Here is a 17,473-nt window from a genome sequence, read left to right on the forward strand (position 1 = left end):
TTATGGACATGTGAGAAAAACTGATATTTTTCCAAGTCATTAGAACACCTCTTAAACACCCATCTTTAAATGAAATCATGTAGTTTTACATCCTACTATTCTGAATCATGTGGGCTAATGAAGATGATTCAAGATGTAGTGATAGAAAAACAAAGTCATTCTATGCCATTGAAACAAAAAGTGTATACATTGAAATCTAACTAACACATTGAAGACGAATAGCTCAGTTGGTGTCTAATTTTGAATCTTGTCTGATAGGATTCTGTTGGTTTGAATCCCCTTCAAGTCTAGAAAAAAAGATGCCACAGCTAGTGCTTTTGAGATCCCGCTTCTAGGACTGGGTAAAATGATCGCAATAATCGATTATCGTCCCTATGAATTTATAACTTTGATTATCGATTATAAGTCAAAGTTACATTTTCTCCACTGTACCCGTTAACAGTAGTAGTATTCTCTTCCACATAGGTTCCCTTCAGCACAATAATCTATAATAACCCCTCAAAACAAGAATATCCTTCTATGACAAAAAAATTACCCATGAAACTAAGAATTTTCGCTTACTTATAATTTAAGTATTTACAGAGAGTTTCTCAATTGAATTATTTCGATTATTAATCTCAATTTGGTAATCAATACCCAACTCCACACCCTTCACCTACAACAATAAAGATTTAAGAATACTTACAGGTAAGATTGATGAAGGCACCAGCAGCTTGATGTGGATTACATGTTTTACAGTAACAACATAGTGAAAATAATCCTATCAATAGAGCTAATAAACTTGTAGCTATAGCACACGAAAATAATCCTTGTACAGCTTTAAACCAATCTACAATATAGATAAATAATATTACTATGTACAGTTGTACAAGATAAGTTGTATTCATTTTGAATTTGAATTGGCATAGAATGTGTAACTTTCATTCTTTGGTTTTGTAATTTAGGTTTTGAAATAAGCCCCAGTCCTATAAAAAAGAGATGCCTTCAAATCTCAATCCAACTGTATACAAATCATATTTTTTTTCACTTTCAACCCAAAGACAGTGTAAGGTTCATAAGTGGCCATTGCATCGTGATATATATCATATTGTGGCATGATTGACGATACCCAACACTAATCATGCATAGACATTCTTGACAGAATTTAATCGGAGAGTCAAAGATTATTATAGAATGTTTTGATGTTGAAGTCTTATTGACAGTAATAAAATATAAAGACAGTAAATTAATCAACAATATCATGTTACTGAAATCTCCAGTTAATAGCTTTTCTTTAAAAGGTTAGGTCTATGACCTTTTAAATAGTTTTTAAGTTGTAATGGAGCTTTCTTGTACCAGTGTTAAAACAATTCTTAAAACCACCAATTTATGTCAGTTTTACTGCTTTGATAAAAAAAATGTGAAATCAGAACTTGATGTAGAAGCCAACAGGTATTCAGACAAACCCCTCTACAATTTTTCATTGAAGATAAGATTTGCCTCATAAAAGCTTTTATTCGTTTGTCTATAAGATAGTCTATTTGAAACTATTTGAAAAGACAAAAATGGCCTGTTTATTGACATGATGATGGTCTTTATAGACTTCTGTGGTTCCTTTATTTTGAAGCTCAGTTGGCATTCCTGGATCTGAAAATAGGGTTGGATAGGTAGGGTAAACCTGGACACATATTCTCGAAACAATCTTAGCGCAAGGATGTTCTAGGTCCTTATATTCTAACATTGATTCTAGGACATCCTAGGGCTAAGATCGTTTCGAGAATACACGGTCATGGGGTTATAGTCAACTTGGCACCAATCCAAATTGGCTCCTGACTGGAAAAGGTCCAAACAGGCCTTTGAAAAAGTCCAAATGGTTCCAAAATAAAATTGATTTCATTGGACAACTTTAACAAAAAATAACTTAAAACCAATGTTTTACCGGTAGGTTGATTGGATTTCAGGTTTCATTAGTACGGTAGTCTTATATCATTCAAGAAAAGGTTATAGATTGGTACCGATATCAGTAATTTTACTATAATCCCTACACAGTACTAACCTGGCATATTTCTCTCAATTCTGAAATCTTCTGAAAAGAACCATTTGCAGTTATCTAAACTTCCAGTCGAAGTTATTCCACCTGTACAAAATAGCCATAATCCACAGTCGCAATTATTCCCTGTGCCACATTCACATAAGTTCTGGTCATTTATTCCTCGAAAACCAATCCAATTGGGAGTAGCGAATGCAACAATAGTAGCAACGGTAGTCAAAAGTACACAGATAATTGCAGTAATAAGCAAACAAGAAGCCATTTTTTTTGTTGTGATAAAATCTACACTATGTTAACTGCAGAAATGTAGGTCAAACACCAAATATTTTTCTCCAAAAAAAAATATGATGGATGTGAAATTTCTAATAGATTACTTTCCAAAATCTGAAACAAAAGAAAAATCACGTATAAAATAAACAACATACATGACCTGGTTTATTTTTTCGTTCATCAAAATTTATGTTATGTTCCTCTTTCTTCACATGAAACGAGTTAAACCAGTTGGATAAGATTTTGGTTGCACATTCTTATGAATCATTTTAGTAATTCGAAAAGATTTTGGCGTCGAAAACGATTTATTTTTTGATAAATCAAATCTACGAGTTTTGAATTTTCTTCAAATATAAGAAAATATGCGCAAAACTTACTTTTAAGTCCAATTTCTTAAATTAGTTTACCGATTTCACACACAACTCTTCTCAACTTGACGCCATATTTGTTATGCCTTGTTTATCAAGTCTCTCCAGCTTTAGTCTTGTTCATCCAGTCGTAAAATAGAAATCTGTGCCCCAAGGCAAACGCGTCATCAAAGTATGGGTAGGAGGTTGGGAAAATATCCAACTATTAAACCCATAAAATATGAGACGATGGATGAAATATTTATTAGTTGGCGTATCACATAAACATCTTTATGTAACATTTTACATTTTTATATAAGAGCTAACTTTGGTTCGACCTATCCTCCCCAATCAGCCCTAGGTCCCCAACTGATATTTTGGTAGGTAGGTAGGTAGATGACAAGTTAACGTTCGCTTCCAGCGGATGCTGATATCGCAAACTAGGTAGTTGTTGGTAGTCGTAGTAGTTGGTAGTTGGATTGGATCAAATTGGATGATTCGGTGTTGTTGGTTTGGTTGTTGATTCTTCGTTAGATCTGGTCGGGTCGAATGACATGGCGGTGAAACTCGGCCCTGGATGGTGTGGCGTGAGTTACTCGGTCTCCTTCATTCTTCCAAACTCGTTCTGATCATGGTATTTCTTGTTGATTGGTGATATTTTTGTGTAGGCTACGCTTTATAGGAACTGGTAAGCCATTTTTTTTGACCAATCATACTTAAGTCTCAGAAACTGGAATTTTTTAGCTGAGTAATAGTGTTCACAGCTCACCTTCGAAATTTGATCCTTCAAATCCATGTGTGTCCAGAATTATCTGCGTTTGAATGTTAAAATGACGACTCGTCAATCTAAAATACTCTGTAATATATGTAGAAAAAGTGAGTAAAATTCCTAGTTTGAAGTATTTTTATAGGAATTATGTGATTTTTGCACATTTCTAGTACTTCTGAAGACTATTTACGTATATTCAAGACTAAAATCAACTCCCCAAAATGGCCCACCTGTCCCTTTAAGCAGGTTTTAGGGACATAAGTAACTATAAGTAGGCTACTCTCACAGTTCTATATGTAACCCATTAATAACTTCTTAGCGATTTCGCTTAAGCGCCTTTTTGGGGGGTTAATTTGAGTCTTGAATATTATGTAAAAAGTCTTCATAAATAGCCTACTAGAAATGTACGAAAATCGCATTATTCTTTCGAAATATCTCAAACTAAGAATTTCTTTTCCTATTTCTATAGACGGCTTTACTAGGCTGTACATGGCAGTATCTAAAAAAAGGAGGACTCGTTTTTTTTAACTTTCAAACGTGGGTTATTCTGGGCACTAATGGATTTGTTGGCTCAAAAGCCGACAGTGAGCTGTGAACACTGTTACAGATAGGCTTAGCTAAAAAACTAAATAAAAAAAATCCCGTTTCTGAGACTAAGATATAATTGATCAAAAATTGGCTCATCTGTCCCTTTAATTTGACGCCGTTTTTATTTGGCACTCTAAGTTTAAACCAATGAAATATTTTAGATAATCTAATCAATGAAACTTTTGTCAAATGTAAATATTGCGAAAAACCTATCCCAGGCAAAATAAAAAACGTTTATTTTCGTCTCTGGCTCATTGCTAACTAAGTTAGTTGTTGTCTTGATATTACATTACAGATTTACCTCCCCTGAACTATAAAAATAGTCAACTGGATGGTCACTTGTTACCCTTTTGGTATTAATTGTAAGACGAGAAATTGTCACTATAACTTCTATAGGCAAATCAGAACTTCAAGCCAACCAGATTCCGAAAAGACTGTAGGCCTACTTCACTTGAGTGAAAATTTTCGGTAATATAAAGAATTAGCTATATTTTCGCGATAATAGTTAATTAAACTCGTTTTGTATTTCGGCATAATTTACACTACATTACATCTTCTCTTTGAAATATTGACAAAAGAATCTAGTTGTATTGAATAGAATGAAAAGTTTGAAATAGAACATAACCTAGTTGTATGAAATGGAATGAAAAGTTTGAAATAGAACAGATTCTAGTTGTATTGAATAGAATGAAAAGTTTGAAATAGAACAGAATCTAGTTGTATTGAATAGAATGAAAAGATTGAAATAGAACAGATTCTAGTTGTATTGAATAGAATGAAAAGTTTGAAATAGAACATGATCTAGTTGTATTGAATAGACTGAAAAGATTGAAATAGAACAGAATCTAGTTGTATTGAATAGATTGAAAAGTTTGAAATGGAACAGAATCTAGTTGTATTGAATGGAATGAAAAGTTTGAAATAGAACAGAATCTAAATGTATTGAATAGAATGAAAAGTTTGAAATAGAACAGAATCTAGTTGTATTAAATGGAATGAAAAGTTTGAAATAGAACAGAATCCAGTTGTATTGAATAGAATGAAAAGTTTGAAATAGAACAGAATCTAGTTGTATTGAATAGAATGAAAAGATTAGATTGAAATAGAACAGAATCTAGTTGTATTGAATGGAATGAAAAGTTTGAAATAGAACAGAATATAGTTGTATTGAATAGAATGGAAAGATTAGATTGAAATAGAACAGAATCTAGTTGTATTGAATAGAATGAAAAGATTAGATTGAAATAGAACAGAATCTAGTTGTATTGAATAGAATGAAAAGTTTGAAATAGAACATGATCTAGTTGTATTGAATAGACTGAAAAGATTGAAATAGAACAGAATCTAGTTGTATTGAATAGATTGAAAAGTTTGAAATGGAACAGAATCTAGTTGTATTGAATGGAATGAAAAGTTTGAAATAGAACAGAATCTAAATGTATTGAATAGAATGAAAAGTTTGAAATAGAACAGAATCTAGTTGTATTAAATGGAATGAAAAGTTTGAAATAGAACAGAATCTAGTTGTATTGAATAGAATGAATAGTTTGAAATGGAACAGAATCTAGTTGTATTGAAGGGAATGAAAAGTTTGAAATAGAACAGATTCTAGTTGTATTGAATAGAATGAAAAGTTTGAAATAGAACAGAATCTAGTTGTATTGAATAGAATGAATAGTTTGAAATGGAACAGAATCTAGTTGTATTGAATGGAATGAAAAGTTTGAAATAGAACAGAATCTAGATGTATTGAATAGAATGACAATATTGAAATAGAACAGAATCCAGTTGTATTAAATGAAATGAAAAGTTTGAAATAGAACAGAAACTAGTTGTATTGAATAGAATGAATAGTTTGAAATGGAACAGAATCTAGTTGTATTGAATAGAATGAAAAGATTGAAATAGAACAGAATCTAGATGTATTGAATAGAATGACAATATTGAAATAGAACAGAATCCAGTTGTATTAAATGAAATGAAAAGTTTGAAATAGAACAGAATCTAGTTGTATTGAATAGAATGAATAGTTTGAAATGGAACAGAATCTAGTTGTATTGAATAGAATGAAAAGATTGAAATAGAACAGAATCTAGATGTATTGAATAGAATGAAAATATTGAAATAGAACAGAATCCAGTTGTATTAAATGGAATGAAAAGTTTGAAATAGAACAGAATCTAGTTGTATTGAATAGAATGAAAAGTTTGCAATAGAACAGAATCTAGTTGTATTGAATAGAATGAAAAGTTTGCAATAGAACAGAATCTAGTTGTATTGAATAGAATGAAAAGTTTGAAATGGAACAAAATCTAGTTGTATTGAATGGAATGAAAAGTTTGAAATAGAACAGAATCTAGTTATATTGAATAGAATGAAAAGTTTGAAATAAAACAGAATCTAGTTATATTGAATAGAATGAAAAGATTGAAATAGAACAGAATCTAGTTATATTGAATAGAATGAAAAGATTGAAATAGAACAGAATCTAGATGTATTGAATAGAATGAAAAGTTTGAAATAGAACAGAATCTAGTTATATTGAATAGAATGAAAAGATTGAAATAGAACAGAATCTAGTTGTATTGAATAGAATGAAAAGTTTGAAATGGAACAAAATCTAGTTGTATTGAATGGAATGAAAAGTTTGAAATAAAACAGAATCTAGTTATATTGAATAGAATGAAAAGATTGAAATAGAACAGAATCTAGTTATATTGAATAGAATGAAAAGTTTGAAATAGAACAGAATCTAGTTATATTGAATAGAATGAAAAGTTTGAAATAGAACAGAATCTAGTTGTATTGAATAGAATGAAAAGATTAGATTGAAATAGAACATAATCTAGTTGTATTGAATAGAATGAAAAGTTTGAAATAGAACAGAATCTAGTTGTATTGAATAGAATGAAAAGATTAGATTGAAATAGAACAGAATCTAGTTGTATTGAATGGAATGAAAAGTTTGAAATGGAACAGAATCTAGTTGTATTGAATGGAATGAAAAGTTTGAAATAGAACAGAATCTAGTTGTATTGAATAGAATGAAAAGATTGAAATAAAACAGAATCTAGTTGTATTGAATAGAATGAAAAGTTTGAAATGGAACAGAATCTAGTTGTATTGAATGGAATGAAAAGTTTGAAATAGAACAGAATCTAGTTGTATTGAATAGAATGAAAAGTTTGAAATGGAACAGAATCTAGTTGTATTGAATGGAATGAAAAGTTTGAAATAGAACAGAATCTAGTTGTATTGAATAGAATGAAAAGATTGAAATAGAACAGAATCTAGATGTATTGAATAGAATGAAAAGTTTGAAATGGAACAGAATTAAGTTGTATTGAATAAAATGAAAAGTTTGAAATAGAACATAATCTAGATGTATTGAATAGAATGAAAAGTTTGAAATAGAACAGAATCTAGTTGTATTGAATAAAATGAAAAGTTTGAAATAGAACAGAATCTAGTTGTATTGAATAAAATGAAAAGTTTGAAATAGAACAGAATCTAGTTGTATTGAATAAAATGAAAAGTTTGAAATAGAACATAATCTAGTTGTATGAAATGGAATGAAAAGATTGAAATAGAACAGAATCTAGATGTATTGAATAGAATGAAAAGTTTGAAAGATTGAAATAGAACAGAATCTAGTTATATTGAATAGAATGAAAAGATTGAAATAGAACAGAATCTAGTTGTATTGAATAGAATGAAAAGATTGAAATAGAACAGAATCTAGTTGTATTGAATAAAATGAAAAGATTGAAATAGAACAGAATCTAGTTGTATTGAATACAATGAAAAGTTTGAAATGGAACAGAATTAAGTTATATTGAATAGAATGAAAAGTTTGAAATAGAACAGAATCTAGTTATATTGAATAGAATGAAAAGTTTGAAATAGAACAGAATCTAGTTATATTGAATAGAATGAAAAGATTGAAATAGAACAGAATCTAGTTGTATTAAATAGAATGAAAAGATTAGATTGAAATAGAACAGAATCTAGTTGTATTGAATAGAATGAAAAGTTTGAAATAGAACAGAATCTAGTTGTATTGAATAGAATGAAAATATTGAAATAGAACAGAATCTAGTTGTATTGAATAGAATGAAAAGTTTGAAATAGAACAGAATCTAGTTGTATTGAATGGAATGGTCGTAAACGAATGAAAATAGCAATTGAATAAAATCTTGGATGAATGATAAAATGAAAAGTTGAAAATAAAACAAATATGCAATCTGGTTGTTTTGAATGGAATGAAAAGTTTTAAATAAAACAGAACATACAGAGTAAACCCCGGCATTGATAATGCCCATATTAAAAATTTATTACCATTTATTCAATGTCAGTTTGTTTACTTCCTAAAATAGCTCTTAAATCTTCGTCAATTTCCAAAGAAATCTCGTAAACGTATGTGACCATCTCACAATAAACAAAGAAACCCCTTTGTGCTCATGACCAGTCTTCATTATAAGGGAATTATTTTCTTATTTAAATGATGTTTATGTACATTAGTAGGGGACCTATAACTCTTTGCATGGGTCCTTTTTATAGTCGTGGATCTTGACCATTGTCCATTATTGTCCAGTGATGAATAATATTGTATGATTTGACGCGAGTTGAACAATAGCGATTATGTGTAAGGGCCAGGTGGGAGAATATATAAGAAGTATTATTGATGATATATTTTTTTCAGACATGTATTTCAAGGTCGGGTCATTGAGTGTGTTTATGGTCTATCTTTTTATTTACCCCGGCGGATTGAAAAGGGGGGGGGGGGGGTGGCCCGACTCCCCACACCTCCACCACTTTCAATTTTTATTTATCATTTTTGCAAAGTTAAAGAAATGGCCTGTTCCTACTCCTACAAATTAAGCAAACTGTTTGATTAATTGATATTTCTAATGAATTATCATTTATTCTTAATCATATCATTATGTTCGTATTGCATATAATTAGAGTTTTAACCAATCATAAATGTCCATGTATGTATAGTCTGGATAAACAAAAAAATACTTTTTGACCTTTCTTTTTCGGTCACTCATTGGAATTCTGCTGGTACATGTAATTCTCTTCTAATTTAGCTAATTATGAATTAATTATAGACATGTGAGACAAATGGGTATTAGTACACCTATACTTTCTATTCATATAAGTATTAGTATTTTCATTTTCATCTTTAACTGGTAAAAAGCAAAAAAATATTTCCTTTTTCATTTTTATTTTGTTTACGTAAATAATATTTACAAAAATAATATATAAAAAATATACATATTTATATACAAAAATACACATCAAATCAAATCAAATATTTTTTTTAAATTGTAAGCTTATCGGGTATGGAAGGCGTTAGAAATACACTATCAGTAGTAAGTAAGCATATTGCATAGGGTTGGCAGAGCTTTAAGTTTAATAATGTTTTCAAAATCAATGGGTCTGTGAACAGGACCGAACAGGTTTTTTCTGTCTGTCATGTCAAGGGTAGCGTTCGATTGGTTAGTTCTGAACATGGTTCCGCTTGTTTTATTTTAACTCTGGCTGGCTTCAATCTAAAGGATATGTCAACATTCCAAACTTTCGGCACAGGCGGAAATCAATTTGAACCGTTCCTTATTTGTTTATTGTAACTTCCGGTGGATTCCAACGTGCAGAACTCACCAATCTAGCGCCTCCATTTTGTTTGATTTCTTACCTGTTTTCATGTATTCAGTCGATTCGACCCAAGTGTCATAATGAGCTACACAATTACATCATGGACGAAGTGGTATAGATATCAAATTTAAGGTAATACTTGTTTGTTATATGAAATTCGTAAAACAATTCAAAAAAAATAAATACTTAAAAATATACACGAAAAATATCAGATCTTTGTGGATAAATTAGCCTTTGACAACCTTAGATCTTTTTTACATGCTTCAATAATAATAAAAGTAATAATTGATTTACTATCCTACGAAGCCTATTTCAACCCCTTCGAAAAGACTGCACGATAATCAATTTAGCATTTAAAAGATACAAAATAACGCTCCACTGAAAATAAATGGATTTGACCACAAAGTTCGTGGGATTGAAACATTGGTCAGCACAATCGGGATCGATTTTACAAAGAAAATCGAAGCAAACCTTAATACAACGTGTACACGACAACGTGTACATGACGTGTACTTGTACAAAAAAGTTAAAATAGCACCGGTCACTAAATTCATTTCAACACTTGGTTAGTATGTACATGTTTTTATGGTAAAAAAAAAGTTAGAAAGTTGGGTATTCTATGTCCAAATATACACGAAAAACAAATAATATAATCAATTCCTCATAATAAACGTACATGTATTATAAAAATTATTATGTTGTATTTTTGTTAATGTTAATGAACACGAGTAAATGAGGTTTAACTTTCAAAATAAAATTATGACATTTCCTAATAAATATGAACAAAAATTTGTACAAGTTTGTGGATTTCTCCAAAATAGTCCAGTAATGGAATAAATGATCGAGTTCCTACATAGTCATGCATATTTTTTAGATTTTATTAACCTTTTCCGCATCTTGAAAACCGATTCACTGATCATTTACCCCATGGACAGTATTTACAACAGTGTCTCTCTCACTTTTCAGTCGCAACAAAAACCGCCAGCGGCCTCTGTCACATTGGCAAGTTAGTCATCTCGAATAGCACAAACATTGCACACTTGTTGTGGCATCTCATGAGACAGTTTTCATAAACCGAGACTTTTTTTGAGATATATCCAGTCTTGCCTAAGTCCGATAATCACTCGCCTACGAACAGTATTGGTTATTTTTTGCGTTTCGTCAATTCACTTAGCACTCTTTGTGACCTCGGATCTTCTGAAGCTGCCTCTAGTTTCAGAGACGGTAGGAAGCTGACGCGATACTTTGTTGATGACCTTTTTGGCTGGTGATAGTTTCCCCTTATCAGACTTTAGTTCCTCGATAGTTGGCACCGCTGGAGCAGGACTCTTCGTGGAGCGACGCATACTACCATGCCGTGTAAGAGGAGATGGAGTGAAATTTCCAGCAGGCTTTATTCCAGAAACTGAAGATGCTGCTCTAGGCTTTGGTGGCGTTGTATCTAAGGTAGGTACTTGTGGCAGTTCCTTTCTAGCGGCTCTAAATGATGCCGTGGGTGTCATGAAACTAGGTGTCTTACTTCGAGAACCTTCTGTGGTGGGGCTGGCAATAGATTTTCTTGTAGTTGAAGTAACTCTCATTGACTGAGTTCGGCTGAGCGGTTTGGATGGCGTGCTAGTTGGTGAAGGCGATAACTTTGTGGATGATGTTGTGGGTTTAGACGGTGTTTGTTTTGTCGGCGTTGATGGAGTTCGCGTAGTGGTTCGAGTCGACGGCGTGGTTGACCTTGTAGACGGAGTTGTTGGTCGTGCAGACGGAGTTGTTGGTCTTGCGGATGGTGTTGTAGGTCTAGAAGACGGTGTGGTGGGTCTACTTGTTGTCGAAGTTGTCAAACGTCGACGGATTGTTGATGCCTTAGAATGAGCTGTGGACGAACTGATGTCTGATGAATTACTACCAGTTAAGCTAGTGTTTGAACCAGTTTTAGTTTTTGATTTGCTGAGATTAGACGATTGTGTAGCAGCAGATCGTCTCAGGGTTTGTTCAACCTTCATGGAAGCACGAACATTCTTGCTTCGATCAAAACGACTCTCTGTTGTTGGTGGTGTTTTGGTTACACTGCTATGTGTACCTCTCATGTAGCTAGGAGTTGATCTGGTAGTTTTAGATGTTGTTTTAGAACTATTTGGTGGTGTTTTTGGTGTGCTGGTCTTTGGACCCCCATTAAAAGATTTGTTGGACTTGATCGTATCATTGAGATTTTCTGTCCAAATGTCATCTTTTTGATCTTCATGGCTGCTAATGGGTGAAGCTGGTGAAAAGTCCACAGCAGAATCGAGAGAGTTATTATGGCTCACTGTTGCATGTAATGTAGATGCTGTCCACGAATCAGTTCTTTGTTTCTTATCTTCTTCAATGATTTCGGTTGCTAAAGGATTTGGCATAAGGACTCTTGGTATGATACTGGTTTCATTTGAGTCCAAAGTGCTCGCCATTGAAGCTCTCTGTGAACCGGAAGCTCCTGACATACTTTCAAATCCTTCATCTTGACTACTGGCATAACTACTTCGTGATCCGATTTCGTTTTTCACTTCATTCGAATCAGACCTTTGATTGGCGATAAAAGACATTTCGCCTCGCGCAAAGATTGATTTAGATCTGATGTCTTGATAATCGCCGTGGCTGACTCTCAAACTTCGGCGGTTCTGTTTCCATTTGGCAACAGAAAAGTAAGGATCGTCGCTATCATCACTGTTAATGTTTGATGTCCAATTATGTTTTGGTGTGAATTGATCATTGGTGGCATTGGCCGGATTTCTAGCGTTCGGTGAAGAGTTTGTGCCTTGGTAATTTGCTGAATTCTTCCTTCTTGTTTCGGGTGATTTGTCCCCATCGCTCTGATTGGCAGTAATTGTTTCTGTGGAAGTATTTGTGGATCTTATTGAGAGTCTACTTTGGCTCTTTGGACTACTACTTCCCTGGCTTAATTGTCCGACAGAGTTTGATTTTGATTCCTCACCATCAAAGATTCGACCATATCGTCTGTCATCACACGACGATAAGCGACTGGTACTACATCGACGGATTGCTTGTTTCTCGGCACAAGTATCAGGGGTACTTCCACTGTTGCGTAAATGAACTTCATTTTCACCAAGAGCTTGTTTAGCCACTGATTCGTCATAGGATTTCGATCTGCTCATATTTCCCTGAGATACATAATCTCTGAGAGCCTTGTCCACATTGTCTATTTCCACATTACTTTTACATCTGTCCACAGAGGATTCACTGCCGGAAGTGTCTTTGCCCCCAAAGCGATCTTGACGGAACTTTTTCTTGCCGGCTAATTTGGCTGCTTTACTGAGAATGTGCTTCTCTTCATTTGGTGAGTTTGGTCCACTGTTGCTATCAGACTTATTTAAATCACCGTTACTAGCCCTGGAGCGTCTGGGAGGAACAACGGGAGATTTCGGGGTTTGCTCAATTGGTTCTGGTTTATCGTCCTGTTTCAGAGCCGCATGAACCTCTTCCATTGAAAGCTGTGAACGCATCTTCCTCCTTTCTCTTTTCTTTTTAAGATTTTCTTCCGTAACGTCAACAGGGGTCTCTGGACGACTGTTTTCACTTCCCAAGGCTTTTTCTCCAGTTTCCACTTTTTTAAGGTCCTCTTGGAGATTATAAGCACGGTTAAGTTTCTCATTAATTGACACGTTCACATCATTTTGTTCCGTGTCCACATCCTTCATTATTTTGCTTAATTCGGCCGAGTCCAAAGTGTTTCTAAACCGACTTGAAAATTGTTCTCTGCTTCGGGTGAGAACCGAATTATCTTTCACGTTATTATTTTTGTCCTCGGTCGGGGGGTTTTCTGACTTGTCCTTTTCAGAAATAGTTTCCAATGTCCTGGGTGACTCTGGAATAGCATTGGTGATACTACTCCTCCAACGACTTTTTGGACGCACATCTACAGGAGATTCAACAGTAACTTTGACTGGACTGTCTACGTCACTGATCACAGATTTATTCGATTCACTATTGTCATCGGTTTTGTTGTGGAGTTTTTGTTTCATACGAGACAGGAACTTCTCATGGTCTGAATCATCCAAACTTTTCTTTGGGGCAAAGTCTTGGGCACGAGCTAGAGCTCTATCTACTGCCGATTTATCCACCATACTTCGCGATCGACGTAGAGGACTCGCAGAATGTTTGTCTACCACATCTGATTTAGGTCTGTCCGGCAGAGATAGTGGACTGTCACTTATGCTTTGGGATTTATCACAGCTATGATCAGAAAGGGCTGGTGATGGAGCCCTTTCTCTTTCCGAGAACACATCAAGTAATCCACGACGTTCAAGGCGCTCTTTTCGTCTACGACGCATACTTCCATTTTTATCGAAAGGTGTCTTGTCCGGTTCTTCTCCAGGCTGCATCAGGAAGTCGATCAAGGAATCGTCATCGAATGTAGCGTAGCTCCTGCGTGTACGTTTGGTTGTCATTGTGTCATTGGCGTCCTCTAAACTGCTACATGTGCTATCCGTGTCCGTATTGTCCATTGTTGGCGAGTCTGTTTGTCGTCCGTTTTGCACTCGACGTCTTCTCATGCTAACGCGACCAAAACCAAGTCGGACAAAATCATTGGGATCTACTTCTTGTGTCTCTGCTTTTGACGTAGCTTCACCAACTCCCGTTTGTAATGAGCCGTTGGTATTTAGGCTATCTAGCGTCACCTTCTTGACTTTTGTTACTGTGAAATTATTGTCTCCTAATGGTCGACTGGCGAATCCACTCCTGACATCCGCTAATAACATATCTACAATAGAACCATCATCGTTGACGGTTCTATCGATGTTCTGGTCATTAGGTTCTTTGACATCTTCTAAAAAGACAAAAAAAATGATCGGTTAAGTTTCTTTCGAGTTCAATGAAAAAAAAAATGCAAAAAATACAAGTGCACGGGAAGCTTTGTCTTAATGGGGTCAAAATTTCCTTTTTAAATTTTCGTCACAAGTTTTATACTCAGCGACCTTGAATTAAAATTGTGCAACCAGTTCGGTGTAGTCAAACATCGTAAGAACCAATTAAACAGTTCTTGCAGCTTGACATTAGTTAAACCTTTCTCATAGGTAAACATGTTTTTCTGAAACTCTTCAGAGCGAAGGTAATAAAAGGTGTGAAATGTAAACAAGATGGCTGACATATGTCGTAGTTGCAGAAATGGTGTTATGCAGTGATTTCAAGCTTTAAATGATATCAGAAAAACTCTAAGCCGCTATTAATAGAATATGTCAACAAAATATAAGTAGAAAACACTTTTCAGCGACTTTTCTTAAATAGACAGTTTAAAGCGACTCAGGCTAAAATGAGCTAATATCATTCTTAAACGGACAGGTTTGAATATTAAAATGATGACTCGTCATTTTAAGATACTCTGTGATATACAGAAATATCTAGAAAAAATGAGTATAATTCCTAGTTTGAAGGGTTTTTAAAGATATTATGCCATTTTCGCACATTTCTAGTACTTCTGAAGATTATTTACATATATTCAAGACTGAAATCAACCCCCAAAATGGCGCATCTGTCCCTGTAAGTGCAATAAGAAAGCCTTTACCAAATTTCTTCGTCATAAAATCACCTCGCTGAGAGTAAATAGCATTGAAAACTTACTTGTTCGTGTACTGTGATCATTTTCCTTCTGTTTTCGACGAGCCTTTGCCTTTTCTTCTTGTATTTTACGTAGTTTATTCTCCTAAAAAGACACAAGAATAATGGGGCTTAGCAAACCGTTACGACTTTATCATAAGCTTGACTTTGCCTAAATAAAGACATCTTATTTCATATTTTGGATATTTGAGATGGGACAATGGTTACGGATGATGAAGCAAGGATGAATTTATGGTTGACAGTTAGTCCACGATTTTGAATAAGAAAAAGCTAAAAATATAACGAAGGTTGTACAGGGACCTGTTACAGAAACCATAAAAATGGTGAAGTCGCTTGTCACATGTTACATATAAGTGTCAATTAAGTGAAAATTATGTCTCTTTCTCCTGGCTTAATGTTACCAACAGCTGAGGTCCATCATAAATGATAAAATGTTTCTAAATATTTCAGTGACAGTTATTAACATTACGCATTATACCATATGCAAAAACTAAATATTTGTTTATGCCTTGTTTGCTTCCCTTTATCCAATATGCAAATAATTCCAACCTTTTTGCACTAACATTTTAATTCTTATAAGTGACCTTAATCCAATATTCAATTTGCAAATAATGCCAACCATTTTTGCATAAAATATTCTTTAATGCCTTGTTTTGCATATTTTATTTCAATTCTAATGGATATTCCTTAATCCAATATGCAAATAATATCAACCATTTGCATAAAATATTTGTTAATACCTAATTGTTTTGCATATTTCATTTCAATTCTAATGGATATTCCCTTAATCCAATATGCAAATAATGTCAACCATTTGCATAAAATATTTTTTCATGCCTCGTTTTGCATTTACATACATTTTAATTTCAATGGAAGCACGCTTAATTTAACAACAGTACAGAATATGCTTTCATAGAAAATGATTTATAGCTCACATATATAATCTATATACGTTAGTCTAAAATTTGGCATTAAATTTAATATCCTTAACTTTGAATGAGTTTAATGAATTTGAGGCCGAACTCAAAATATGAGAAATTTAAGTGTCTGTACATGAGCTTGATTTTATATATCCGAAGATGAGTAATGTCCATAAAGCAAGGATCTTGTCTGTTCATTGAACACGTAATTGTCAATGATGCCATAGAAAGCCACAGCGAAAGAGGATTTTCGTGTTGCGCCTTAGTACCCATCTCTGGATTTCTGTTTTCACGAAAATCTGTAAAAATGTATAACTTACCTCAACAGCTTTCTTAAATCTTTCACAGAAGATGGAAAGAGTCTTGAAACACTCTTCTAGTTTAAAGGCATTAGCATCTTCACAGAAGAACTCGGCTAATTCGGTTTTCAGAGCGTCGATGTCTTTTAAATCTTCTTTCAGCTCTAACATTTCATAGTTGGCTTCCTAAAATCAAGAATTCGCAATCAAAATGGGACTTGCATTGCTTTGCTAATCAGTGATCAGACGGAATTAGAAGTCCCGCAAGACGACGAGGAACCACTTGAATCCTCAAGTTATCCTTGCTAGCTACTCAACCCAAACCAATTCAAAAGTTAAGTCCTAACTATCTTCCTATCCAAAGTTACGCTCATCCCCAGGTTCCAAAGGCTTAAAACACACCTTCCCAAACCTAATGTATTCCTAATAGAAAATTCCAGGTAAAATGCCTTAAGAGCTTTGACTTCCTTCTTCGAAAGCAATAAAAATCAAACTATAAGACCAAAACAGTAATCGAGTTGAAGATTTTAATATTATATATTGAAGAGCATCTTCAACACAACTCTTCTTGAGGATAAGAGCATGTCATTCAACTAGTTAGTCACGTAACATTGACAGTTTTATTGATGCTCAAGTATGTCAAGGCATGTGGGGTCTTTTTCAATATTTGTTCAGTCCTAAAACCTTAGTAAGATCTATACCAAAGACATCTGGCTTTGTCCATGTTGAAGGATCTAGGGGAGCTATTGGACGTCTACCTCATTGGTTTTGTTGGCTTGTGGGTTTTCTTATGAACTGTAATTCAATCCATTAGATACATACCGATTTCGTATATTGATAAAAAAAAGACTTAAAGATGAAGCAATAGCGTCTTTAAGGAATGCAATATCGAACAGTGATAACATACCTTTAAGAAGGGTTCCATCTGACCTCGGAAGTTATCGTTCAATTTGTTGATGTGATCAGTAATGGTTGATACTTTATTGGCCAGG

At 33.8% G+C, this 17,473-nt stretch overlaps 1 protein-coding gene across 1 annotated transcript; it reads right to left on the bottom strand.

The window, feature by feature from the left end:
* Positions 1-629: 629 nt before the first annotated feature.
* Positions 630-2,291, bottom strand: LOTGIDRAFT_173940 (hypothetical protein; the record flags this gene model as incomplete). The annotated part of the gene is made up of 3 exons (XM_009051964.1): positions 630-655; positions 686-829; positions 2,036-2,291. 3 exons carry the CDS (start codon positions 2,289-2,291, stop codon positions 630-632), a joined length of 426 nt encoding a protein of 141 aa, XP_009050212.1.
* Positions 2,292-17,473: the final 15,182 nt, after the last annotated feature.

This window comes from Lottia gigantea, assembly GCF_000327385.1.
Source record: "Lottia gigantea unplaced genomic scaffold LOTGIsca_176, whole genome shotgun sequence".
NCBI classification, from domain to species: Eukaryota; Metazoa; Mollusca; class Gastropoda; family Lottiidae; genus Lottia; species Lottia gigantea.